At 42.2% G+C, this 26,529-nt stretch overlaps 1 protein-coding gene across 4 annotated transcripts in view; it reads left to right on the top strand.

The window, feature by feature from the left end:
- Nucleotides 1–25,663, top strand: part of MID1 (midline 1) — a 513,783-nt gene extending 488,120 nt beyond the window's left edge. For all 4 annotated transcript variants that reach the window (XM_069205160.1, XM_069205158.1, XM_069205159.1 and 1 more), the window contains exons 8-10: nucleotides 8,879–9,040; nucleotides 20,762–20,969; nucleotides 23,275–25,663. In XM_069205160.1, coding sequence (XP_069061261.1) covers nucleotides 8,879–9,040; nucleotides 20,762–20,969; nucleotides 23,275–23,620 — 716 coding nt within the window. In that variant the 3' untranslated portion in view covers nucleotides 23,621–25,663. The remainder of the gene's footprint in view (nucleotides 1–8,878; nucleotides 9,041–20,761; nucleotides 20,970–23,274) is intronic.
- The last annotated feature ends 866 nt before the right edge of the window (nucleotides 25,664–26,529 follow it).

Below are 26,529 nucleotides of genomic sequence, written 5' to 3'. Positions count from 1 at the left end.
TTTTTAAAGAGGACCAATCCCAATAAGTTGAAATTTGAAGGGCTTGAATTTTTCGTGGCAGATCTTTTTTGTGTGTTCACCTGGACGTATGTCATAGTTTGCGCTGTATTTGGGATTAAAAAAAAAACATACGCTGACCTTTCCCTATTTGTGGAAGTAAATGGTAGACTCCATGTATTCAAAAGTGGGCTTGAAAGAACCATCAGATTGGTGAGTCATAGGGTGTATAAGCGTATGGAGTATAAGTTTAAAGATGTGCATTTAAAGTAAGCCTGTGTGAACATGCAAACCGGTAAAATGTTTCCCTCACATTTTTTGCCCACTGGTCGGATCTAAATCCCAACATGTGGAAAGTAAACCCTGTCCCATCCTTATTAAATGCAGCTCCTCTGTGCCTAGAGTTAATCATCTTAAGCTTAACGTCTTTTTGACCATGCATCCTTGTCATTTGCCTCACCCTGCTTCATCAAGGTGATCACCGGCCATCTGAACATCCATTGGCATGGGAATTGTCCTCAAAATAAAATATATCTCTTTAAAAAAATTGAGAAAGTGTCTACATTTTCCCAATTCATGTTATTTATTCAAAGTGAACAGAATATTTCAGTAATTAAACTCTGCCTGAAGCTCAATAGTTGAGGTGACTATATCTCATTAGCAACACAACGAATTCATCTTATTAAGAAGATGAGATACTGACATGGAGAAAAACAAAAGGGGGAAAAGGAACTCGTAACAGAGTCAAGTGACAGTTTTCGGAATCTTCATACACTGCTTAAGCAGCTTTACCAAAGATGAATCTGGACATAAAATCAGTTTTGCTTCTGAAATCCTTTATTCTGGGGCCGGAAACAAAACGAATGAGCTAAATCCCTTACTACAGAATGTGCTTTTTATTATTTATTACCATTGGGTTAGGGTAGAAAGGTTGCATGTAACTCCCTCATCGTTTCCGTTGTTCCTCTAACGGCATGATGTGTGCAAAACTATTTGGGCTAATTAAAAAACGTTGTACATACCTAACTTCCAAATAGGTGCACATACAAGGCAATTTGTGAGAGTGACTTCCAAATCTGATCCTGTTAATCGGGATTGCTGCAGAGTGCTTTTCTGAGTAAAAATAAAATGTGGCATCCTTAAAGACAGGGCCTGAAATGGTAACGTTATGTAAATGTGTGTATTCAAGACAAACCTGCACATTGTAGTGAACCCCCACAATAAGTTTGTATGTATAACAAACATTGTGCTGAGAGTTGACCACCCTGGACTCGCGTGCAACATGACTACAGTGGAATGGAGGAGTAAGTAAGGGCCTTTCTAGACTGGGGAAGAAAACGGGGGAAGACTCACATATTTCATGGGGATATGGCAGGGGTGGTTCCTTTGCAATGGCGAAGGAGTTTCGCCCCACTGGCTAAGAGCCAGCAGCTGAAAAATAAAAGGATAGTTTACTATCATTTTATTTTTCAGCTGCTAGCTTAGCTAGCGTCTGAAGGGTGGGGCAGGGCTGGGCCATGGGAGGAGACAGGTGAGAGGAGGAGTGGAGTGAGTGCACTAAGTGTACAGGTTTTGTCCAGCTGTCTTCGGGTGGCCAAACTGACATGCGCACTTTGGTTTCTCCAAAACGGCTGTGTTACACAGTCGGGTTGGAGAAACTGATCAGACTCCCATGCAGTGTCTGAGCTCCAGACCAAGCCTCTCAGACCAATCCTGGCACTGTTCTTTTGCTGGGTTTAGCATGAGAGCAGCACAGGATTGTGTGGAGATCTGTGCTGGTGTACACGGACAGCTGGGACACCAACACATCAGAAGAGGAGCGCAAAGCAATTGGTAGGAACAGGCAAGGTGTTTTTTTTTTTTTTTTTTCCTCCCACCATTACCTCTCCCACCCAAACCATACCCCCCCTTGAGACTTCTGGCAGCCGCCACTGGGATATGGGTCAGTGGATTCTGTATTAGGTAAAATATTTGACTGAAAGAAAAAGGAAAAAAATCTTATGCGAATGCTTGTTTCTGTATCAGTTACGTTTGCTTTCTAGAACTAGTCTGGAGATTCCCTGCGACTCCTACAATTAATTAGAACATGTTACAAAATCTAAACATCTTATCACCATAAAAGTAGTTTCCCAGCTTTTGCTACTTGGACTTTGTGAACTAGGTTCCTGGTGAAGTATGCCTGCAGAGGACTGGGATATCCGTGCGCAACACAAGTAATCAACTTTGGTGACGTTTTAGATTTCGGGCCGTTAACAGCTGAATAAGACAATACGGGAGTAAATGATAATTTCCAATCGAGCCGTTTACAGCTGAAAAAGACAATACAGGAGAAAAGAATAATTTCCTATAAGGAGCCACCCAAAATGAATTACTTACCGTTATTGTTACTACGTGCCATTAAATTCTGCCAAGGGAAGAGATCGCGTCTTGTTTTGCTAAAATAAAGTGCAATGAGACCCTGATCTTTTGTGCTTAGCCCAGCTCCTTTTTCAACTAAGACTGGGAACGTAAAGTACAATGGAAAGACACCCACCATAGACTACCGTGTGTGGAAGGATGCCTGAGTAAGTGAACAGCATCATGCACAAGAAATGTAAAGCGCCTACCTGGGTGAAGAGTGAGCAGGCTGGGCAGGTGGTTACCATCGGGAAATAGCGTGTTCTAGATATGCGTTAGCAATTGGGCGAAGTCCTCTGGCCACCCCTCTCTGACACCATTATCATAAACTCACAGTTCATAGACTAACCCATGCCCCCAACCTAGAGCTTAACAGAACGCCTTACCCAATATATATCAGCAGAGGGAGATTCTGATTCTCATCTGCGATGGAAGACTTAAACACATGTCCAACATGGTGCACTCACAACGTGCAAGTCACTAACCCCACTGAAACAATTCCCCAGGAGATAGACCATTGCAATTAAGGTAGTTTGACCATGGTGTAGCCTTTTATTCGTATAGTCACATAGTATCAGATAGAAATGATATCCATAGTTAGGCAGACATTATTGCTATGATAGTACAGAACATAATACAAAACATCAGATCATCAAAGCAGCAATATTGTGCAAGCAATGCCACAGATGTCTCCACCTTCCATTAAAGTGCATCACTTCAGAATCCAAAAAGTGCCGAAAGGCCCCTTTCCTCATCCATTGACCACGCCCTCATCCAAGGGCATCTGGGGCATACCTTAGTAGCAACTTTTCCTCCATCACATGGCGGGATGGGCAATATCTGCAGTTCCATACCAACACATACCCAGGGCGCACCGCATAGCGCTTTGGCCCTGCTGGGGTACCTGTCACTAGGCAAAATCCCCAAAATGTTCAACTCCAGGCATCCTGGAGTAGGACAGAAAGGTCCAGGACCACCAGCAGGTCAGTCCCCGTTCCTGCCTGCCCGCTCAGTGCCCACACAAATCAGCACCCCTCCAAGGTGCAAGTTCAGTAGATCAGTCCAAATTGTTTGGGTAGCCCCCTTTTCCTGCTGCAAGGAATCCCGCCCTCCTCCCGGGGTGGGTGGGTGATGCAGAATATGGTCACAGTGCGCGGCGGATAGAAAAGTGGCTGATCTCACGATGGCTTAAATGCTGCTGTTCCAGGCTCTGCCCGATGACGTCAAGGGTGACCCTCCTTCCTGGAGAGATGGACGAGGGACTCCCTCCTTGGCTCCTGCCCATGGACTGACTAATGGTGCTCTAATGCTATTTGCCGCGGCGCCTGGCCAGCCCTGCAAGGTCATCCCAATGACAGACTGTGCACAGCCTACTAATTTGACATGTTAGTCTCATTTTTTCTATTATCTTAATTTCTTTTATCGTTCCCTTCACGTCCCTCTTTTCTTCCTCTCCCTTGTTTAATTCACCCATCCCTCTGTACAGGATCCCAGTTGCCCTTTCCCCTCTGACTTCTCTTCTCCCTAACACTGAGATCTCTGTTGAGTGTGTTCGTGTTAGTCACCCTCTGTGACAGCAGCGGCTCCAGTTGTCACATACAGATTGAGAAGCCATTTTACGGTAGATTTAAACATGCACTTCCTTTGTTGATTCCATTGTAGTTTGTAGTTGTGCTTCTAAGGTTCCACACTGTATTTTCAAGGTTATATTTTAAATATTCCTTATTACAGGAACCCTTGAATGTGTGTTATTCATCTGTATCTGTGCAGAGGGCCGTATTTAAAAATGATCAAAGCTAGGTATTATTAAAAAAAAGTCTGACACTAATTCCATATTGCTTGCTAAACAATTGAACTTCCATTGAACTTGTAAGGCATTGAAAGACAAGGAAACCCAAGGTAGAAACGCCTGCATTTGTCAAGCAAAGAAATGGCTTCCTATAGACTTGAAAGCAGTATGGGTAACCTTGTCAGTATATAGTTCAACTTGCTGGAATTGCAGACGTCCAAAGAGAATGTTAGGATTGGATGTATTTGATCTCACGATGGATTTACTAAGCCCCCTGTCTTCCCTCCCCTTTACTCTGTCATGATTTCCCGTTCTACTTACACTCTTTCCTTCCAGGGGTGTTTCATGCAGATGCTCGTGTACAGTGACAACATGCATGCATGAATTCGTTTTGGATCTTTTGTTGGCACATGTTAACTGAAGAATGTGTATACTGTAGTAAAATAACATGCAGTAGTGGAAGATAAGACATTAATTTCAGTTCTGGACCATGGATTCATGGCAGTATTAGAACTGGGAAAACTTCAGAAAAGAGAAGTGCCGATTTGGCTGCTGCTAATCTCTTCATAACCAACACAGACTGTGTGTTTTGTTTTTTCATGCTCCAGTTGTGTACCATTACAGTTTGCAAATTATGCTTTGCTAATTGTCTTTTTTTAATGTAACAGCAGCAAGAGATATGGTTGGCTTTTCTTGGCAGAAAGGAAGCGGACTTTCTTCTCATATCTTTCCCCTAGCTGATAGGCGGGGAGCCAGTCAGGAGCAGTGTAAACAAGCAAGGCCAAGGCCTCTCTTTATTGTCAGTATCATGTGACTTCTCTAAAAATCACTGCTCACGCAGAAAAACAGACGTTAGGAAGAAGAGAAAGGGTTGTTGTTGTACTGCAACCTTTTCCCATACCATATTACACATCCATGAACACTAGAGTTATACTTCATTGTATGTTCCCAACTGGCGTGTGTTCATGAACAGTGCTTAATTTGTGCCGGTGTGTGCTGGTACTTGGCAAAGGCACTTCTTAACACCAGCACCTATAAATGACTATCTACCATATTTTGCCACTCTGTGTCTAATTTGAAAAGCGTACTTCAGCAGTGACTTTACAATTCAGTATATAGTAGGAAGGTAATACTACAAGCCTATCTAGGCCATTCTTACAGGTTTGGGTGTCCAGGAATAGACCATGTTGTCACAATTGTAGGGGTGTGATTTGTTGCTAGGCAGGGGTGGTACTGGCATTTGGCAGCACTGGCATGGACTATGGGTAGTGCAAGCTACCATGGTTTTGTGAGAAATATCTTGGGCCTGGCATTTATTTATTTATGTTTAAATTAAGCACGGTCAACATGTCAGAATATACAAATGTGTTAAAAACAAGAAAAGGGTGTTTTCAGAAACCAACAATTTATATAGGAATGCAAAATATGCAGAACTGCATGATAAGACTAGGCGCTAAATTGGAGCCGTATGTTCTGTAGATGATCATGAAATTTGTGCGCCTCCTTTTAATTTTACACTTTTACTCGCTGCATTTCTCATGCCTGGCAGTCTAATCTAATCTTCATAAATGAGTTTAAAGTTGGTTGGGAAGGCAGTGGCGCACTCAGCAAAATGCTCGCTTAGAGGTAGTGCATTGACCCTCATACGCCATAGTGCACATCCTCTCAATTATGATTACTAAGACTCAGATTGCTACCTGTGCGGGCAATATATAATTTTACCAACTGGTTGACTCCACATACACTGGAAATTAACCTCATAAAATCTGCTGCACTTTTATGCTGTATCGAAGCAGCAGGGCTGCTATAATCACCCGTGCTCTCTGATTTCAGCTGTTGTTTTTGCATTAATACATTTTAGAAACATATTTAAAGAGGCCCTTTGGTGAGAGCACAATGACATATTAGTACTTCACAAAACTGACTTTAAATAAAACCAAACATTAAGTACTACATAGAGCATTTTTAGAAAGATAGACATGTGCCTGTATTTTATGACAGGGGTGATCCTTCGATGCATTTATTCATTCATTGCAGGGATGTTTATTAGATTTGTGAGCCCTCAAATCCACATAGAATTATTTTTCTAAACCTTTCAACAGTAAAGCATTGCACTTGCTGTATGTGTGCTTACAGATAAATCACAAATGCAGATGTTTACGGTCAGCTGTTTTTGCGCTGGTCATCTGAGTTACAACCTGTTTGAAACCTGAAAACAAAAGCTGACCTGCTGGCACATCAGAATATTTCCTGGCAGCATGGCCGGCTCACACTCGAAGCTGAAGAACTTGTGAGTGACATTCACCTCCCAATGGTGACCGTAGACCACAGCATCTGCACACAAGGCTCAGCTAGTCAATCAATCAGTTCTCTTGTAGAGTCCGACTTGTTACCCACAACGGTATCGGGGCGCCTGCAGGGTCCAGTGTCGCAGTCGAAGATCCAGGTTTCCAGCATCCTACAGTACAGTAGGGGAGGTGTTGAGGTCTGGGGGATGCCATTCCAGGCTTTTTCTGCGAGGTAGGAGTGTCCTCCTGCTCACTGCGTTGTATGGGCCAGCTAGAGGCAGGTGGAGCGGAGGTGTCCAGAGGATTTGTGAAATCATAGGCAGTGGTTGATGTAGGCAGGGCCGGAGGGAGAGGAGGAGTAGCGTGTCGTTGGTGTAGGCCACTCCTACCTGGGAAGCAGTGATGGTTGCTGGAGTGGCAATCATGACTGAGTGCCAAACCCACCTCACAGAGGGATAACAGTCTGAGTGCCACAGCACACTTTCCCCCTTGCGATTACAAGCAGCACAACAACAGAATTGCACAGACAAGACCAAGAGTAGCCGACAGTAGGTTAGAGACTTGAGCAGTGGAAACTCCTTCACCAACAGAATGATTGTAGTCCTTTGTAAAACTATGCGTAACTAACTGGTCCTACTCCTGCAGTACAGTGTTCATTGCTAAAGGCCATACTCCACTTGGTATGGCCACACCAAGTCACATTTTGGGCAGGTGTGTTGAGTGCCTGGCCAAAGACGACACTGTGCTCCCATAAGACCTTTTATTTCTCCTGCATCATGAGACACATGTCCTGCCCCCTTATCGTACTCAACAATTGAGACATAATTGTGTGCTCAACTGGTCATAGAAATTTTTTGTTGGTTTCAGTGAATCAGCCTATTTTCCACAGGTCAGTTTCTCTACTTGTCTAGTCAGTATGGATCATATTACACAGCACCTTCTGTGTGCTCCCAGTGCCATAGCTTGCCCGTCCTAGTTCTGATTTTTTTGTTTGCCTCTGTGGAAATATGCTCAGCGTTTAGACTAAAAGCATTTTTCAGCAGGGGAAGTTTGAGCCAAATGAGTTGAGCCAGGCTTGAATTTTAGCAATTTATCGAAAAAAAGCCTTGGATTAACAACAGATGTTTGGATGCTTTTTAAAGTACATTGCAAACCCTAAATTGTACTTCTCTAAGTTTGACCTTTTGTACTTTTGTGATTTTGAGAATGTTGCTGTTTGGTGGAAATAGCGTCGACCAAAGTTATTAGTCTGCCCAGAAATAATACTGCAAGATGTTGTTTTTGTAGTTTCTGGGCATGCGCCTCTCAATTCCAGTGCTTGCGGTACTGCTCTCCAGAATTCAGTACCGTGTGCCAATTTGTTCAGACGCAGCAATCTTTTTAATGTTTAGAATCAAGTAGTGCAAAATGGGCAATCCATATGATTTTAGGCCTATGGGAATTCGACTATATCTGAACTGCGTATTTAGCTGGTGCGACCAATGGCCAGTGGAGCTACAGAAAACATTACACTAATCTGCTTCTTCTGGAAAACTGCTTAAAAACCCCTACTTGAGTGATTGACCCGGTCCGGTTTGGTAAACCCCGATTTAATGGCACAATCCTAATCTCAGCACCTCATATTGGAATATCGGCAAAGCTGTTGGCGGGCCATGTGAGTGGCAGATTCCATCTGTTGCCTCTGGACGTTATACGATCACCAACAAGATTTATGTTAGATCCAAACCAAATTATCATGCATTTACTTTCGTAATTGTTATGAGTCTGTGAGGTGCTTGATAACTAGCTGTCAAACCAGAACGTGTTTGCATGGTACTTTATAGTAAACATGGACTACAAAGTTACTGCTAGTTGTCAGACCAGAGCTAGTATGGCACTTCATATTTACCATGTACTAGCATTATAGTGTAAATATGTATTTATCTTGATCCTAGGTACCAATATTTTATTGTAATTGTGAATAATTAACAAATTTTTTTCTTATTATTTTCAATTTTAGATTTTTATTCCTATAGATTGTGAGCTGCTTCATGGATTAATTAATGATTTTAACTGTAACAATTTGATTAAATTGTGGTGTTAATATTTCGTGTAATTTGTCACTCGTTTACCAGTGTTGTGTGTGCTGTATATATTAATCAAGGATATGTATCCAGTGGGATGGTTTGAGGGTAATTTTTGAAACATTTATTTCTTTATTTTAGACTCTTGGTAAGTGCAATGATTCAGATATGAATTTATAAAATGTGCCATTGAGTATATATCTGAAACTGTGCCCCTTCTCAAGGAAGGTCAGTGCAGACCTGTAATACTCGAGTCGAACAGCATGAGGTAGGGCCCTCGCCATGTTATTCAAGCAGAATGCCAGGCCTCCGTTCACAGCCAGTGTGTTTCCTTACAATTGTAGGTTTGTGCAACTCGGCGGACAGCTGGATGATTGTCCCCAACATCAAACAGAACCACTACACGGTGCACGGCCTGCAGTGCGGCACCAAGTACATCTTCACCGTCAAGGCCATCAACCAGGCGGGCAGCCGGAGCAGTGAGCCGGGGAAACTCAAGACCAACAGTAAGTGAGGTGGCACCCGGCACTGTGGCAGGTCTGTGCCCTCAACTCCTGCCACCCTGTGCATGTTCCTGCTAAGCCCAGGAGGTACATTATTCCAAAGAGTACATGTTCAAAAGCAGTCCTAGATTCTCCGTTTAGGGGGCAGGGAATGAATGAATCAGTGTGCTCTTGTTTAGCACCCGGGATGGAAGCCTTGGAAAGGCACCCCTGGACACCCAGCCGTCAGTGCTACAAGGTCGCACAATGATACTGTGCACTATAAAAAGGCCAGTAACACAATACATTTATCTGTAGGTGTGCCCAATTTCTGGAACCAGGGCATAAAGTGTTTCACTCTGGTGGTACAGTGTAGTTAGGTGGGATACCTGACATGTGAACCTCATCTGCATCTGAAACACTAGCCCGCGCCTGATACAGATAGAAAGGGAGTGTATTTGGGTAGGAGCAGATTTTGCCCATTTCTTCTCATTAGCTGGCAGCGTTCTTCCAGAGGAATAAGTAGGGTGGTCTAGAATTGGGGACAAACTGTACAACCTGAGCGGGTGAGCATTTGCTTCCATCATCCCACATCATCTAATAATTCCCTGCTGCATTTTGTAATCGCTTCTCTACAATACTTTAAAACAATACAAGTCTGTGTTGCCCATCAAAACCCACACATGCTGCCAGGCTGTACTTTTCCTGGATTTTTGGCCTCCGAGTCATTCTGTGGTTAAGAAGTGCCTGCTGCTTTCACTTGGAAGAATCCAAGCAAACACTGTCTCTGGAAAAGACAGAATGGGAAATGGGCAGATTTTGACGTTCTTCGAAGAACGATCCCTTTCACAGATGTTCAAAGGTATTTTGACCAGTGTTTGTCAGTGCGATGTGGTTGACACGAACATGCTTTTAGTAAAATTGACACTAAGTGAAAATATATTCTATCCACCAAATTGCTTTGTCGGGTAAAGAGTAGAAAAACACTCCCATTGTAACATTCATTAAAAAAGGTACATTACCCATGAAAATCCACTTTCCGAATTTTAATTTATTTTGTCTTTTGGTGTTTTTGCCTCATAATATTTTGATTTACATTTAGTGCTTCGTACCACCATCATTCTGTTTCTAAGCGCTCTAAACAGATGTTACCATAACCCATTTTAATGGTATCCACAAAAATGACCTTCAGAGGAGAGAAGGTGTTTCTGCTTGGCCGGGATTTGCCGATCACAACAAATGCCTTTGGTGAGCCTTCTCCTCACTTACCAAAATAAGTAGTTAGTCCAAAACATACCTGGCAGTCTCAGTTTATTGTATGATTTACAAGAAAGAAATAGATAAAGACAGTTTCAGTGTCCGCTTGTTGTGTTTTACATCCCAGTAAAGAAAGTTACAGGCTTCGCTTTCTTGGCTACGCTGTATTTGAAGGTATAAGATGCAAATTTACATCGATGGCTTTATTGTAGAGTAAATGTTTCCAAGGAGATTGATGGCTGGTAATTTTGCTCTGGATCTCTTCCTACATCTTATGGATTAAGTTTCTGACCCCTAAATTGCAACTTAAAATATTCTCTTGCTGCCATAAAAATTTTTGTAATGCCAAGCAAAAGGACAGAATACCTCATGGAGGGATGTATCCCTTATAGAACGTCTCGTCAATCCATCCTGTTTCACTGTACTATCGTTTTGCTGTAGTGTTTGCTCTTAGTAACCAATTCTGAATAAATGGCCAGGTAAAGCTAAGAATATAGCGTTTTAAAGTAGGAACACCAAATTAGTTCTGTAGTATTTGTTACCGATCAGATTACGCTGAACAGCGATAGTATTGTAAGAAGAGATGGGACTTGGTCATTTGATGATTTGATGATAACTCAATGATAGAAGTATTGTTGAGGTACACAAAATTTGAAAACTTGGATAAATCTGAGCTCTGCCCCTAAACTCCTGGAAAGCTTAGACTTGTGCGTAAAAAATATTGCTTGATTAATATATTTGTGCTTAGTTATGAATTTTGGGTGCTGGTACTCACAGCTATGTTTAGTTTGGATCCCAGCTGTAGTTATATCCAAATAATGAGTTCTATGAAAGTTATGTACCAAATGCCTCGAATAATGGCATTTCACATTTTGGGAAATGGTTTTGCAATAGGGCATGTGCATTAATCCATGAAGGTACTGATTTTATGAGCAGTGTACACAGTACTTGGGCTCCGATACTGTGGTGTGACTTTTTACAGCACATTTTTGAGTGAACAACCTCAATGTTTCATTACCTTCGCCAAGGAAAACTGCAGAAAAGCAGAACACACCAGAGGCTCTTATTACTAACTCGAGCAAGAAGTGTCAGCCTTTCTTCTATGTAGGCAGTCAGTTAAGCCGCTTGTGATTGGTTCACCATTGTAGAAAACTGACCGCAAAGCCAGTTAATAATACCGGTTTTAAGCCCTCGCTTTTTTATGGGCCCAAGTATCAGGCTTGAGAACCTAATCATGGATAGCGGGCAGCCACTAACATTATTGACTGGCTCCAAGGTAACTAATGCTGATATAATATGACTTCGCCAGTGCTAAAACCACTCCCTCATGCATTCCTCAAAAAAGTCTATAGCATAGGTGAAGAAGCGGATAGTTATAAGCTGCAATCCGAGGACTCTGAGTGGAAGGTCCCTTTTTCTGTCAAATGTGTTAATGGTTGATAACTCTGTTCATGATACACCTTTTGTTGCTCTTAATGTGACCTTTCTCTTGCAGTGGTTTTAAAGATTGTAAGGTTGCAGATGTGCAGTATCTGCTACTGTGGAAAAAATACTTCTGCACCAGTGATAAATCTCAACTATCCTGCTAGACCTGTATTTTCATCTTCCAGGATGTACAGTCCTCCCCGGCCCTGTCTCTCTTGCAGCCAAGGCATCGGATTTGAAAGCCTCTCTGACTCTTGTCTTTACGCACGGTGGCTGTTAACGCTATTTTACTGTTGAAATGCTTTGACTTCTTTAAATAGCCCTCCATTTCCTAAGCGGTAACTCTCTGCATAATACCCATTAGGTAACGGACATTCCACACAACCCCTTTCCCGTGATGCTTTCACACCGTGAGACATTGTGACTCTGGAAGAATGGAATGTCTTTCAGGTCGCCTTTCATAGACGGGTGGGAAAATACTTGGTCGGACACATCTGTTGAAAGGATTTTTCCTGAGTTACATGCAAGCAAGAAACGGCATTCGGTGACAGTTTTAGTACAATAGTGTCCCATGAATCAAGCTATACTTCAAACAGTAGTCCTTCACAGTTTATTAACGACTTCCGGTTATTGGCCAAGGTCTCCTATGCACAGTAAAGGGAATGTGCAAATAGAGGTCAGTTTAATATTACGTAATACCATAATACCAGCTAGCTGGGCCTTCTTTCCTCCCCTTTGATATTTGCTGTTCATGTACTGTATTCAAAGGAAAATATATGATCGTGCACGGTATAACATGGCATGGAGATAGTTTGAAAGTCTGAGCAGGAGCACTCTCTAGCCAAAACAAATTGTCATGCTTGTCTAGCGAATTATTATAGAACGATATTGGCTTATGGAAAATAATGAAAGTGAAGTGAGTTTTTTATAGCGCCACAATTAAGAGTTTTTTTTTTTTTTTTTTAAAGTATATGTACAATCCTCAAATAAGGTACTTTTATTTTGTATTACACAGATGTTTTTTTTTTTTATCCTTGTGAAATTTAGTTTCCAACTGAGTGTGTTGTTATACTGCTTATAAGGTCTGAGTTTTCATCAGCCACACCTCCTCCATTAGGGCAAAGGAGCATCCCCCCCCCCCCGATATGGACGCAGCAAACAAGAAAAGTAAAATGGTTTATTATTTTATATTTTACCCTGCCAGCTCCGTCTAAGGGCCAGGTGAGGCCACTGCTGGTGTCAGACAGCAGCAAGGAGGAGTGGTGAAATCTGCAAGTGTGTGTGTCAGTTTGGTTGACTGTCTTGGGACGGCCAGCCCGACGTGCACTTTGAAACTCTTCAACCTATGCTGTGTTGCACAGCAAGTGGATAACAAGCACAGGCTCCCAGTCCTTTAGTAAGCAACAAGCCAGCCCGCTCCAACCAATCCTGTCGCTTCTCTCACGCTGGATAATAGTATTGCCAGCATGACAGCAGCATCTGGATTGGTTAGAAAAGTTTACTAGATTCTGGAACCCTGTGCTGAAGCTACGGACTGTCAGGACAGGAGAAGTACACTGAGGCAGTCGGTATGTACACTTCTAAGCGTTTTAGTTTTAATTACATACTTCTTTTGACTCAGTGACAGGCACTGTGTGACATTCGCAGTTCCAGAGCTCTAAATCGTGGTCTGTCACAGGCACTGTTTGGAACAGACCATGATTCAGAGCTTTGACATTGAGCCCAAGGGCATTGCAGGTTTCCCACTGCCTGTCAGTGGGTCAAAATATTTTCCCCTGTGCTTCCCCACCACTTTAATTTGACAGCAGCTGCCACTGATTTTGATACAGCAGATATCAAACAGATCAGTTGCTAACAATGTACAGAGAGTGAGCTTTGGATCCAGCGGTTGCAAGCACTGGTTTTCTTCGACAAGCATCTATCCACCATTGGCTTGATACTTTGGCAATCACGTCTCAGCTCAGCCCAGTGGAATAAGCATCTCTCGCCTGCACTGTTGAATGGTTGTTTGTATTCTTCCTCCTCCATTTCAAGGCCTGCTTTGAACTGTATGGGGACCTGCATCACAGATATAACTGTCTGCTCAGGCTGCTTACTGTGGTAACTCTGCATGCATTAGCATGTTAAATCCAGGCCTATTGCATTTCCCAGTGCTTGTGTTTTGTGTAGAACAATTTCCCGTTCTAGAAATTAGAGATAATGTATCAATTTCACCATACAGGTATAGGCTCAATTTTAAGAAAGCATGTTTTTGTACTTTGACTTTTAGGTCAAAGCCATGCTGTATTCAGTTTATAGGCTTTAACCACGCCCCCTATTGCCATTTGTTCTTTGTTGTGCTTGTCTTAAATGCTTTGTTTTTATTGGTGAATTTTTCTTGATGTCCCCTCCTTTGTGTGCTTAGTTCCCCCCCCCCAGGTGATTTCACAAAGAGAACATTTTTGTTGGCCCTCATACTATGTTCACCAGTGTGTGGTGGCCACTGCCTCCCTCCTGGGCATTGCAGCCTTATTGTTCTTTTGGTTGTCCATAGCAATATATTGACACCACACCAGTGAGAAGGCACTGAAGGTTTTAGGTTTAGCTTGTTCTTGTGCCTCTGCTCAGGTATACTTCATTGATGTTTTCCAGGCCACTTTTCCCTCCACTGCTGTTTTAGAAATAATTGGCTCTGTGTGCATGTTCAGACACACTCATCCACTTTTAGACTTCCTCATTCAAATGTCCTCTAAACAATGCTGCTAGCTGCTTCTCTGGTCCTACTGGTAATTCCTTATTCTTACTCCTGCAGAAAATGCTGCAGATGCTTCTCTTTTTCCCAAATGTAATTCCTCATTCTAAATTCACTAGACAGTGCTGCTTCTTTGGTCCCAATGGTAAATCCTCATTCTTAATCCTATAGGCAGTGCTGCTTCTCTGGTCCCAGTGGTAATTCCTCATACTAAGTCCTCTAGACAATACTGCAAGCTGCCTCTCTGGTCATGTCAGTAATTCCCCATTCTAAGTCGTCTACACAGTGCTGTTAGCTGCTTATTTGGTCCCAGTGGTAATTCCTCATTCTTACTCCCGTAGATAATGCTGCACCTGCTCCTCTGGTCCCAGTGGTAATTCCTAATACAAAGTCCTTTAGACAGTGCTGCAGCTGTTTCTCTGGTCCCAGTGGTAATTCCTCATTCTTGGTCCTCTAGGATGTGCTGTTAGATGCTTCTCTGGTATTGTCAGTAATTGCTCATTCTAAGTCCTCTAGAAAGTTCTGCACCTGCTCCTCTGGTCCCAGTGGTAATTCCTAATACTAAGTCCTTTAGACAGTGCTGCAGCTGTTTCTCTGGTCCCAGTGGTAATTCCTCATTCTTGGTCCTCTAGGAGGTGCTGTTAGCTGCTTCTTCTGGTATTGTCAGTAATTGCTTATTCTAAGTCCTCTAGAAAGTGCTGCAGGGTGCTTCTCTGGGCCTATCGGTAATTCTCATTCTACATCCTCTAGGCAGTGCTGGTAGCTGCTTCTGTGATCCCAGGGGTAATTTCTCATTCTAAGACCTCTAGACAGTGCTGCAGCTGCTTCTCTGGTCCCATCAGTAATTCCTCATTCAAAGTCCTCTAGGAAGTGCTGCAAACTGCTTCTCTGGTTAGATTGATATTTCCTCATTCTAAGTCCCCTAGACAATGCTTCAAGCTACTTCCCTGGTCCTGTCAGTAACTCCTCATTCTAAATACTCTAGGCAGTGCTGCTAGCTCCTTCTCTGGGCCCGTCAGTAACTTCTCATTCTAAATCCTCTAGGCAGTGCTGCAGCTTTCTCTATTCCCAGTGGCAATTCCTCATTCTTAGTCACCTAGACAATGCTGCAGCTGCTTCTCTGTTCATACTTCCACTACACTCCAAACCAAAACACATAGGTAAAAGACATTGTAATTTCCAGCGCCAATAGCTCTAACGCTCACAAATGCAAGACCTATTGCATTGCAAATGCTTGTTGGTGCTTGTTGTTTTTAATTGTGTTTGAAGCAGTGTTTCTGTAGTCGTAGTTGCAGTGCTAGATGTAGTTCTGTTCAGCTTGGTAGTGTGCTGTGTGCTTAACATATACAGTAAGTGGAGTATTGGAAACTTTGAGCAATCTAAGGCAAAGAGCTTGGAAAAGTATATCTAGATGCATCCCACATGTAATTATGGTTTCGTATTGCTCTTTGGTAGGTGCAGTGCTGTGTGCAGAGCAAGTGCACTATAATGAAAAGCGTTTGGAGGTGCAGTGCAAAGCTTATTAGCATGCACTGTGTTGGATATATTACTGTCAGGGCAGTGCAGTGGTGGGTGCAGAGTGAAATGCTATTCTTACACTTGTACATGGACTGCTTTTGATGTGTGCTTGTTTGTCACAGGTGTATTTGTCTGATAGTGTCACGTCCCAGAGCTTGTAACATAGGTTCTTGACCTCTCTGTCACACTAGTATAGTTGAGGCTCATCGAGTGCCTATCTTCAATGAGAAGTGTAAGGTAGAAGAGGTCGATGCGGACCCAGGTCCTTTGCTTCTTTTATACAATACAATTGATAAAATGTTGTTGTTTTGTATAAGGAAGCTCCATCATGAAGTGGGCTCAAAAATATTAAGTTGGTGAAATGCTGGTCAAAAAGAGTGTAACAGTCGAGAACCGTTGAGGGACCCATCAATTCCCCCCCCACCACCTTCCCCCCCCCCCCCCCCCCCACACACACACACACACACGATCCTCATTTCACAGAAAATAACATCCACAGGCCCTTCGGTGATCATAACAGCAGTCAAAGCGCTGATCGCGTTTCCACCTCTTTTCTGTGAATTCTCTTCTCACCTGTGGATGAGTAGTTAATCCCACTACACATTTCTCACAATTTAGCTATGTGAAGCGTTCACTATGAATGGACGACAGTTACAATACTGGGCCTGTGCGAAAATTATCGCCACTCGGACACGTGAGGAGCTGCACAGCTATGTTTTTTTCGAATAACTTCCTGACAGGAAAAAAATCAAATACGTTCGCTCTGGCATTTTTGAGCTAAGCACGCTCCAGGTTTACAACCAAGTTCAAAATGCATACATTTTTGTACCTTTGAACTATCGGTGTTAGAAACTCATGCATGCAGGGTTAGCGCCTAAAGGCTCACCTTACACCGCTGCGAGGATGTGTCACCCCCCAAGGGCCGCTCTTCGAGGAGCATTGCTGATGGGAGCCGATAGTTCAGATTGTGAAGGCTGGGAGCAGAGCACTCTGGTTCACCCTGGGACGTGTCTCGAGAACTCCTCGCGCCATAGCTCCAGTTCTGCAGGTATCCTCCGTGGCGAGTTCAAAGGTGAGATCCCTGCGGGGCGCGTGGACGTCCGGCTGAAGGAGACGCAGGTGTTGACGTGTGGTCTCGTGAACCTACGTTCATGCGCTTCTAATCCGTAGTCAGCCTGGCCTTTAGGCCCTCAAGACGCGGACATGATGAAAAATGAATGAATACAGAATCAATATAACCCTCTGGTAAGAGCATCTACCACATGCAGCCCACCAAACACCTATATCCCGTATGTGCATCTGGCCTCATCTAGAATTATAGACGAGTAATCGCTTCTGTTAATAACTGTTGCTACGTCATAGCTGGCAGTTACTGGATTTGAATCCAGGTTCTCACGCTTGGCGATTAAAGTGACACCATTTTAATTTGACATTATATTACCATCCATGAGATATAGTAGCTTTATAGCACTAGATACTGCACTTCTGCCCTTTCTTGGCTCTGTAAATTACAGATTGTATTACCAGTGTTATGGCACTCAATTTACCCACCTCAGAAGGATGAAAGGACGAGTTTTCTTTGCCATGATTACAATTCATTAATTCTACTACACGATTTATGTCCCCAGCGCAACGTACAGACCACATTATTGTCAGTAGATATGGGAATCAGAAACGTAAAAATCGAGAAAGAGAACCCCTGAAGTTAATCACACTTAATAGCGACATGAAAGTGACCATAGGTCATATTGCTCCTATGTGCAAGGAAACCTTATTTTAAAACAATCCCAAAAAAGCACATTGCACACCTCAACTAGTATTAATGAACTGGGAGCCCAGAAAGCGCGCACAGAAATGAATCAAAAACTGTTCACTCAAATGGCAACTTAATTTTGCAAAAGATAAGCACAACCAAGCTAACAACATAACGTTTATGACTAAAGAACCTAGTCAGGCTTTCGCATAGCAGTACACAAAAACTTAAGACTGCGGTCCGTTAAATTATTAGTTTCAGGTAACGCTTAGAAAAAAACATTAATTTGCTAATATGGTGGGTGATCCATTTTTATGTAATGCAAACTAATTTGACGAGGGGTGGAGCCGTCAAAAATGAGCAATTCTGAGGTTATTCAGAATGTTACTATGATTACAGTCCCAATGGCATTTGAAATGTGCCTGGTATCATTCTAAAAATACTGTGAAAAAATGTCTGACGTCTCAAAAAAGTGGCAAGTGGAGTAACGCGTCTCTCAGGACACGCAGATATTGGAAGTCGCTTGTGCAGGGCGCGTATATCAGCACTGTGGAGGTGGGCTATTGTATCCCTAAATCACAATAGTAATTTGCTCTTCCTTGATTTTCCAGGGCAACTTCCTGACATAGCGTAACACTTAAGGGTCACATCTGCTGGAACAGGCACCTCAGACTAACTAGGGAGCTTTGCTGAATGGATGACCCCCATGCAACCCAGTCCTTCCATTGGGAGGAAGACGCTTCATACTGCAATGCTTACAGAACAACATATGAACTCAGGGATGATGCAAAGATTTTCAGAGCTCCAGGCGTATTGATATTTTGCCTCTTGGGGACTCCCTCTTTCCCACCTCTGATCACAGTCCGCTAGCAAATCACTGTTTTTTATGACCATTTATATGCAACTGGCTTTCTCTCGTGGCCAATTATGGTGGTGCCGTAACACACCTGGCCACAGCCCCAGTGGCTTTTTGTAGTACTGGCCCTAAGTAGGCATACTGTAATAAGGACCATAGACCGTAAGAAGGCATGAGTCATCCCTACAGAGCCTCACTGTGGTCCTGTAGTACTGATCCCAAAGGTGTGCCACACTGCAGGCGGGAGCGCTCACGGTGTAGCTGTAATAGACCAGCTAAGTCGGTAAGGAAATCCATCATTTGTAGCACACCTTAGTCAAAGTTTACATCACTTGCACTGAGGTATAGTATTTTCTGATAATTTTTCATGTGCCTGCTATGTCTGACATTTCCTGTGGGATTTGTGCAAGAAACCGGACGACGTCACGTACATGGTAGATCTGCCGTAGAAAATGTTATTGTTTCTTTGGTGAGTATGGATTAGGTATGTGAGTTGTAGTGTAGCACTAGTGCCCTCTCCTGAGGGCTGCTCAGCTAATAAATGGCATCATCTAATTCCAGGCCCCCGCCCTAGGCCTGTCACGAGAGTGAAGGACCTAAATGTCCAATATAACCTGAGGCACAAGATATATAATATTTGAACATTCAATCCGGTCTAAGTGAATCAGGACTAAACAAAGTTTTACAGTGGAATGTGTGAGCAGGTGCCTTAGCAGAGCTGCAAAGACCCAATTCCCACTTGTATGTCTTCAGTTGAGCTCCCAATATTCCAAATTCCAATGTTATAACAAAGACAGATGAGGGAGTAATTTACCCTGGTTCGCATTGTGTGCTTAGGTTGAGAAGGCAAAGTTAGAATTGATGTTGCCCTATTAGAGAGCCAGACGCTTTAACTACTAAACTTGTCTATGTCCCTTTACCAAACGGGAGGAGACTGATGATTTGGATCTTGGCATATTTTAGGTGAAAGTCAAACTTACTGTAAGTTTTATCAAAGATAAATTTCCTATGGCCAGTTTGTCAATTTTGCCTTTCTTGTCTCGCAAGTGCAGCACTGTCCTCTTCCTGGAAGAAGGAATCACTATGTACTATAAATTGATTTAAAGCACGTGTTCCTCCATACAGATTGGAGAGAACACAAGTATTCTAGAATGTTAAAAGTTAAAGCCTGCAATGTCACTAATAATTCATATGTTGGGTGTGCAATCGCTTGCAAAGTGGATAAAGGATAGTGTTGTACTTCATGATTTTGTCAGGTTCTAACTTTGCATTTTGCTAGCATTGTACTGAACACAACTATATTCTTGCATGGATAGAGAAGTGCAGGAAGATCGGCTTCATGTGCCTAAGAGATTGAGCAGGCCATCCTGAGAAGGCCAAAGAGAGGTTAAAAAGGGCGCCACAGCGGGACCGTGATATGAGGTGCAAAGCCTTCACTGTAAACGCATCCATTTTTGTATTACTTTTGAAGTCTTGTAGCTCATTAAGCATTTCACCTTGTACCCTCTTCAGAATTTTAGTCGATTTGACGGGTTGTGAAATTGTCTGTGTAGGGTGTAGTCTTGCGACAGCAGAGGCTCATCTGGTGGATGCTTGTGATGATGTCCGTTTAGAGGCCGCCTATGGCTTCCTGCTAACAGTGGTTGCATTTATATTCAAGTGAGTGAGGCTGTGAACAGTGTGCAGAACTGAACCTTCTAAAGCCAACAATAGGCCGAATGTGTAGCACAAGCAACCAAAGGATTGTTACATTGAGGAGCCCTAAGATCCTTTCTGAACAAGTAGTGGATTGATGGTAATGTTTAGGGCAGCTAAGGTTGCTCCAGGATGTGAATCCCATAAGGTTTTTTACTCCAGATCCTCTCAGCAGATTTAGAGGGTCTGGCTAGACACAGTATCCGTAGGGAGCATGTAGTACGAGGTCACATTCCGATGTAATGAAATACTCTACCATAGAAGACATTCAGCCATAAATCATATCCGTTCACAATTTGTGTAAACTAGGTGTGGCAGATTCCTACCCATTGTGCTGTAATTGAACACACTCCTTTTAAAAACATCAATAAATAAAGGATTTTGTGCCTAAAAGTCTATTGCAATAAGATGCTGTGATATTATAGGTAAATATGCACCAATAAAGGATAAACTTGAACCAACCGTTTATGAACACCAAGAAATAAAACTGAGTCTGTCTTCTTTCTCCAGGCCAGCCATTTAAACTGGACCCCAAGACCGCTCACAGAAAGCTGAAGGTATCCCATGATAACCTTACGGTGGAGCGAGATGAGTCGTCATCCAAGAAGAGCCACACACCGGAGCGCTTCACGAGTCAAGGGAGTTATGGAGTGGCTGGCAACGTGTTCATTGACAGTGGACGTCATTACTGGGAAATAGTGATCAGTGGAAGCACTTGGTGAGTAGGGATTATCGATATTTTTGCATGGGGGGGAATTTGTAGCACACTGCTATGTCAAGTCTCCTAGTATGAGACAGTAGTGCAATTCCAATTCATTCGCCATGCCCTTAACTATAAGGTGGCCTCCCAACTGTGTTGACAGTTTGTCTAATGGCACAGTAGATCTTTGATTCATACAGTTTGATACTAAAGTTGCTATGATTATAAAATTCTTGCAATCTTATGATCCTCCCAATATTCTGAAAGCAGAGAGGGGTCCCAGAATTCTTGTGTGGTTAAAAACGACATTAAGTAATATGTTTCTTTGCAATGAGCGCCTCCTTTTGTCGTGAATGTAGTGTCTGTTAGACATGCATTTATACACCAAGTTGACTTTTCTATTCATTAAAACATTTATTCATGGAGAAACTTGAATTTCAAAGTTACTGTGGGAGACCAATAAAAGTAAATCTAACCTAATCTAGAGTGGCAGCAGCACGAAGAATATAAACCCAGAGAAGGGAATACAATTGCAACTTTAAAGCAAAATGAAAAGGTGGTGTGCGATATTCACAAGTTATCGAATGGCAGATAAGATGGTTGTATTATTCACCAAAGCATCAATACTTAATTGGGAAAGATCTGGGAGAATAAGAGGGCTTGAAAGTCCACGTGAAACTAGGAGAGGTTTCAAAGCCCTCCTAAGAGATAGCAGAGTAGGAGAAGTATGATATTTATCAGAATATTGCTATAAATCTGCAGGCTACAGCAAAGTCTGGGCATGTTAAGTCACAAAACATGATTCCTTCGGGTGACTCTAGATCCGCCGGAAAGGCAAACTTTGTATCCAAAGAGGCCGGTTGTGCCAGGACAAGATTCTTGAGCGTCCCGAAGCCAACACTATCCAAAATGCAAAGAGAGCAAGAGAAATTTAAATTGGACTGATATAACTTAAGAGTGCTCAAAATATGAAAGTGCAAGCGGAATAAATGCAAATTAAAGAAGAAAGTGAGGAAGCGCTAGCATTTGTAGCGGTCCAATATGATATGGTCGGAGGAGTGCAGAACCCACCTCCTGTGGCAAAGAAAGGGGCGAAGTACACCATCCTATAAGAATAGTCTTTGTTCCCACAGTCAGTTGTGGAGAGACCAGAGCTTGAAAATGGCATGAAAGCTGGAACACAACAGCAAAGGGCAGTTATTTGTGTGGTTCAAGATTGAAAATCCAAGCTTTTATTTTGGAAAGCCGTGAGAAAGTGAAACCAGGTGAAGGAAAACAGGACAGTCATGCCTGGTCTAGAGCAAAGACAAGTCACTAGAAATCATTCTGTTTTTGCCAGATTAACACCCGAGTTTATAGCGCCTTATCAAAGATGCAACTACAGTACTGTGAGGCCAAGGATGTGAGAAATCAGGGCTTAATTTGAGATGGTGGTTGCAGGTGGGACCCACCGTCTTTTATTTTTGGGAACCCAGACTTTTTTCCTTACCAGACTTTGATCCAGTGCAAGAGAGAGAAAAACTAAAAAAGAAAAGGGGAAAAGGAATGTCGGGGAAACAAGGATAAAGGGAGAAAGCACGGGTGAGAAAGAACCTGTCAGGGAGTGTCTGGTATTGGATAAAAGAGGCCTGAGGTGGAATCAAGACTGTTGCTTTGGTGTTCACATCCAACACTTTCAGTAGCTCCGGCTGTGGGCTTTTCAACACATCTTTGGGCCCGGCACTTATAAGTTTACAAATTAATTACAGGAAACATCCTGAAACCTGTTCTCTTCACTCATAGTTCAGCAACAAGTTGTAAAGTGTTTTTCGCTTTTTTGATGCTCAAATGGGTTATGCGCTTTGTATACTTTCTAAAGCTTTTCTGTCTGAAATGTTTTTGCTCGTCTCTAAATACAAAAACCGTAAATCAAAGCGTGGCCATTTTAGTCATCTTTTGCGGATATGTTTTATTTTTTTATTTTTATTTTTTATTTTTTTTATAGAAACTGTAGATCTATACCTGGCAGGAAATGCGGATAGCCTGATGGAGGGAACCTTCATTTAAGCATAGAAAATGTAGCGGTGATGCAGTTATAGGAGTACATAGAAATCTAGACCTCTAGAATATATTTTCTACAACTGGTTTCTCTCTCAGAATGATGCTGTTCTACAGTCATTCCCAGCTTAATAACATCGCCCTCCTATACCTATGTTGGACATCCTTTTTTTTCATTGTGGTAAAGATACCAGGCAAAGAGCTCCTGAAATTAGCTTCTGTTGTTTGATGGACTATGTTTTACCTTGAGTACATTTAATCAAGGATTACTTCTTTATTTCCGCAGGTATGCCATTGGTATCGCTTACAAGTCTGCCCCAAAGCATGAGTGGATCGGGAAGAATTCGGCCTCGTGGGTGTTGTGCCGCTGTAACAACAACTGGGTGGTGAGGCATAACTGCAAGGAGATTCCCATAGAGCCCGCCCCACACCTCCGGCGTGTCGGGATTTTGTTGGACTACGACAGCGGCTCACTGTCCTTCTATGATGCTTTGAACTCCCTCCATCTTTACACCTTTGACATTTCTTTTGCGCAGCCAGTCTGCCCCACCCTCACCGTATGGAACAAATGCTTGACAATTTTAACAGGTCTTCCCATCCCTGATCATTTGGACTGTTTGGAGCAGCAGTGACTGACTGTGGCGGGAAAAGTCACCTTCCATCTTGCCACGCCCCTTTGGCTGAGACCCATTTAAATACATTTTTATAAAGAGGAATCCAAGAGGTCCTGTCGTCCCGGAATGGACTTTTTTAAAACTAAAGAATGGCTTTATTCTGTCTCTCACATTTTTGTATTTAGTCTCTTATAGGAAGATTTATAAATTATTTATGAAATATTGATTCAGATTACAACTTGTAGTTAATATTTGTTTTTGCACATTAAGGGCCCACTTTATTTGAAGCGTATGTGTCTATATCAGTTTTATTCCTTCTGCATTTAAAGTGCCCTGTGAGAGGTCGCCCCTCATTCTGTGCTTTGCACCACAATTCACCTCAGTTTTGGCACAGATGAAGCAGTAAACAAAGGAGGTTAGAGTCTCCAGTAAAAAGAACTTTAAAACTGTTCACAAAGAGGAAAGTGTACCCTGTGGTTTAACAAATGCAATTCGGTAATATCCCTTTCTCTCTTTCAGTGGGAGGGGGATGGATATTAAGATTTTCAAGTGCTTTAATTCAGATGCCCTCCTTGCAAAGGCTTTCTTTAAAGTTAATTTTACAACGTGTTAAAGACATTACCTTCTGCCTCCAGCCAGCCTCAACAACCTTCCACCTCGAATTTGTAAGTCCTCATGCTAATGGTATATCCTTGTCATTTGAAGGGGTGTGTGCTCCTGAATGTGCACCTACCTTTCACTCTTTGTTCCAATATGTGAAGGTTTATGCAGAAGTCTTCTACTATTAGCACTGTGCACGGCCACTCACATTCATACTTCACATATGTATGGCAGATGACAAGACGGCCGAGGAGGCTGAGCCTACACATTGGCGTTTCTCCTCAATGTGGTTTGGCATTGATGGACTCGCCTCAAGAGCAGATTTCGATGTAATTTAAAGACACTGGCTTAAAATGTACTTCAGAAGCATCACAGAGAGAAGTTTGAATTAAAATCAATTCAATCTGATTACATTTTTAATATTAACAGTTACTAATTTAGTGTCCATAAAATTTGAGGTTGTCCATCTACTATGTCGATGAAGCATTTGTTCTTTTATACTACAAGGTTCATCAATTTATAGTGTGAGCAGCAGCCCAAAGTGTAGTGTTATAAAATGAAGTAATCCCACAATTCTTATTGAGTGCTTATAAATGTCTATAATAAAGAATGAGGAGCACGACCGCCCGGTGCTTCATTGGGGCTAATGTAGGCAGTGGCCTTACAGAACTTCCATACAGGAGTAGCAGATTGCAGCAAGCAGCCTTAAAATGGCATTGTTGCCATGTTAGAAAGAGTACCTAAGTGGCAAACTGTAATTTTGTTGATGCACCCAAAGTTTTTCCATCTCACCAGGCGCCAAAGTTAACTGCGATGTCATTATTGCAACAATTTTGAAAAAATGACATGAGGCCAAATAAAGTTAGAACCTATCTCCTAATGGGAACATTGAAATGTCGAGAACTCCACTGAAGACAGTTAAAAATTCTCGGGGCCAAAAACGGTTGGTATAAGACTTCTGCTCCAGTCTTCCAATATTTGTCTTCTTGCTTCTCCCTGTCCAATTTAGAACATTCTGTTCTTAATGAGTGGAAAGCTGTAACAACCTCATGGCACATCTTCCTTGGGCTATACCAGTTCTTAAAGGTCTACACTCCTGTAATAGTCTCAAGCAGTTTAGGGTTCCATGTGCTTAACAACCGGTATAGCACTCTGCAGGCTATATAAAGGCAAATGTAACAATAAGAGATGAATATAACTCAACAATATGTCCTCTCCATGAGAACACAGAATAAAAGATGGATTAATTTCTTAATCATCAGAGCTGAAGTGAATTGATTTTCCATATATTTCCTAGGGGAAATGTTTGTTCAATCAACCAGTATATATTTTCTCTTTGTGAACGAAAATCCTGGTGTGCGCTCAAAAAATGCTAGGTCATACTAATTAACATGCAGTTGCATGTTTTTTTTGTGTTAAACTCGTGCTTCATATTACCGTATTATACTACATAGAAGGATTGTTATTAAGCATATTTGAAACTGTGGCATAGTGTGAAGCCTTTAACAGATGCGATCGTCTAAGTGCAGAGGCGGTTAAGTTAATAGCGCACAAATGAAATTGTCTTAAACAGGACTTGATGCAAAGTCTTCTAATAGAATGTTATAGTAGTGAATTAAGATATTGCTGTAAGTGTCTGAAAAAGACACTTTAATGCACTTTGATTTTAATTGGGCCTTCTATTTAAAGGTTACAACTCCGAGGAGTTCTGAGTGTTGACTATCCAGGTACAAAGAAATAATTTCCTTTTCTTTAGCGAATTAGCAGCTTAAAATAGGTGTGTTGCCAGCACAGATGAGAAAGTATTGGTTAGGTGACCTTGTGACCCTTCTAATGTTAACTCAAATGTTGAATGGCTGTGAATTTTAAGCTTGCGTTGTGTTTTTGCAACATTTCCTTATGCTGCAGATGTATGTGTCTGACAACTGTGAAGACCAAATTGTACGTGTAAGGTGTCCTCCGTACATATTGCGAAGATATCAAGGAAAAGGTAGCGAACGTGATGTGAATAGTTATCAAAAACTATATAGGATGTATAAATTGATCTCAGATTGGATACATTTTGAAAGATGGCATAATGCCAGTTGTTGATGGGAGCCAGTGTCCTCAAGATGAGTTTTACTGAGCACTGGACAAAAAAAATCTTCTTTTGTACCTCGCAAAGGTTGTGGTGGCAGTTGTATGCACATCTTCTGTGCGGTGCACCTCTTTAATCAGGAAAGAGGTTCTTCTAAAATGTTCATCACTTTTCGGCAGTTGAAAATGACAAGGTTTAATACCGATCTGAAACCATGGACCTGAACTGGGGTAAGCAGAACATCAAACAA

This window comes from Pleurodeles waltl, chromosome 8, assembly GCF_031143425.1.
Source record: "Pleurodeles waltl isolate 20211129_DDA chromosome 8, aPleWal1.hap1.20221129, whole genome shotgun sequence".
Classification (NCBI taxonomy): Eukaryota; Metazoa; Chordata; class Amphibia; order Caudata; family Salamandridae; genus Pleurodeles; species Pleurodeles waltl.
This window is presented reverse-complemented; position numbering and strand designations above follow the sequence as displayed.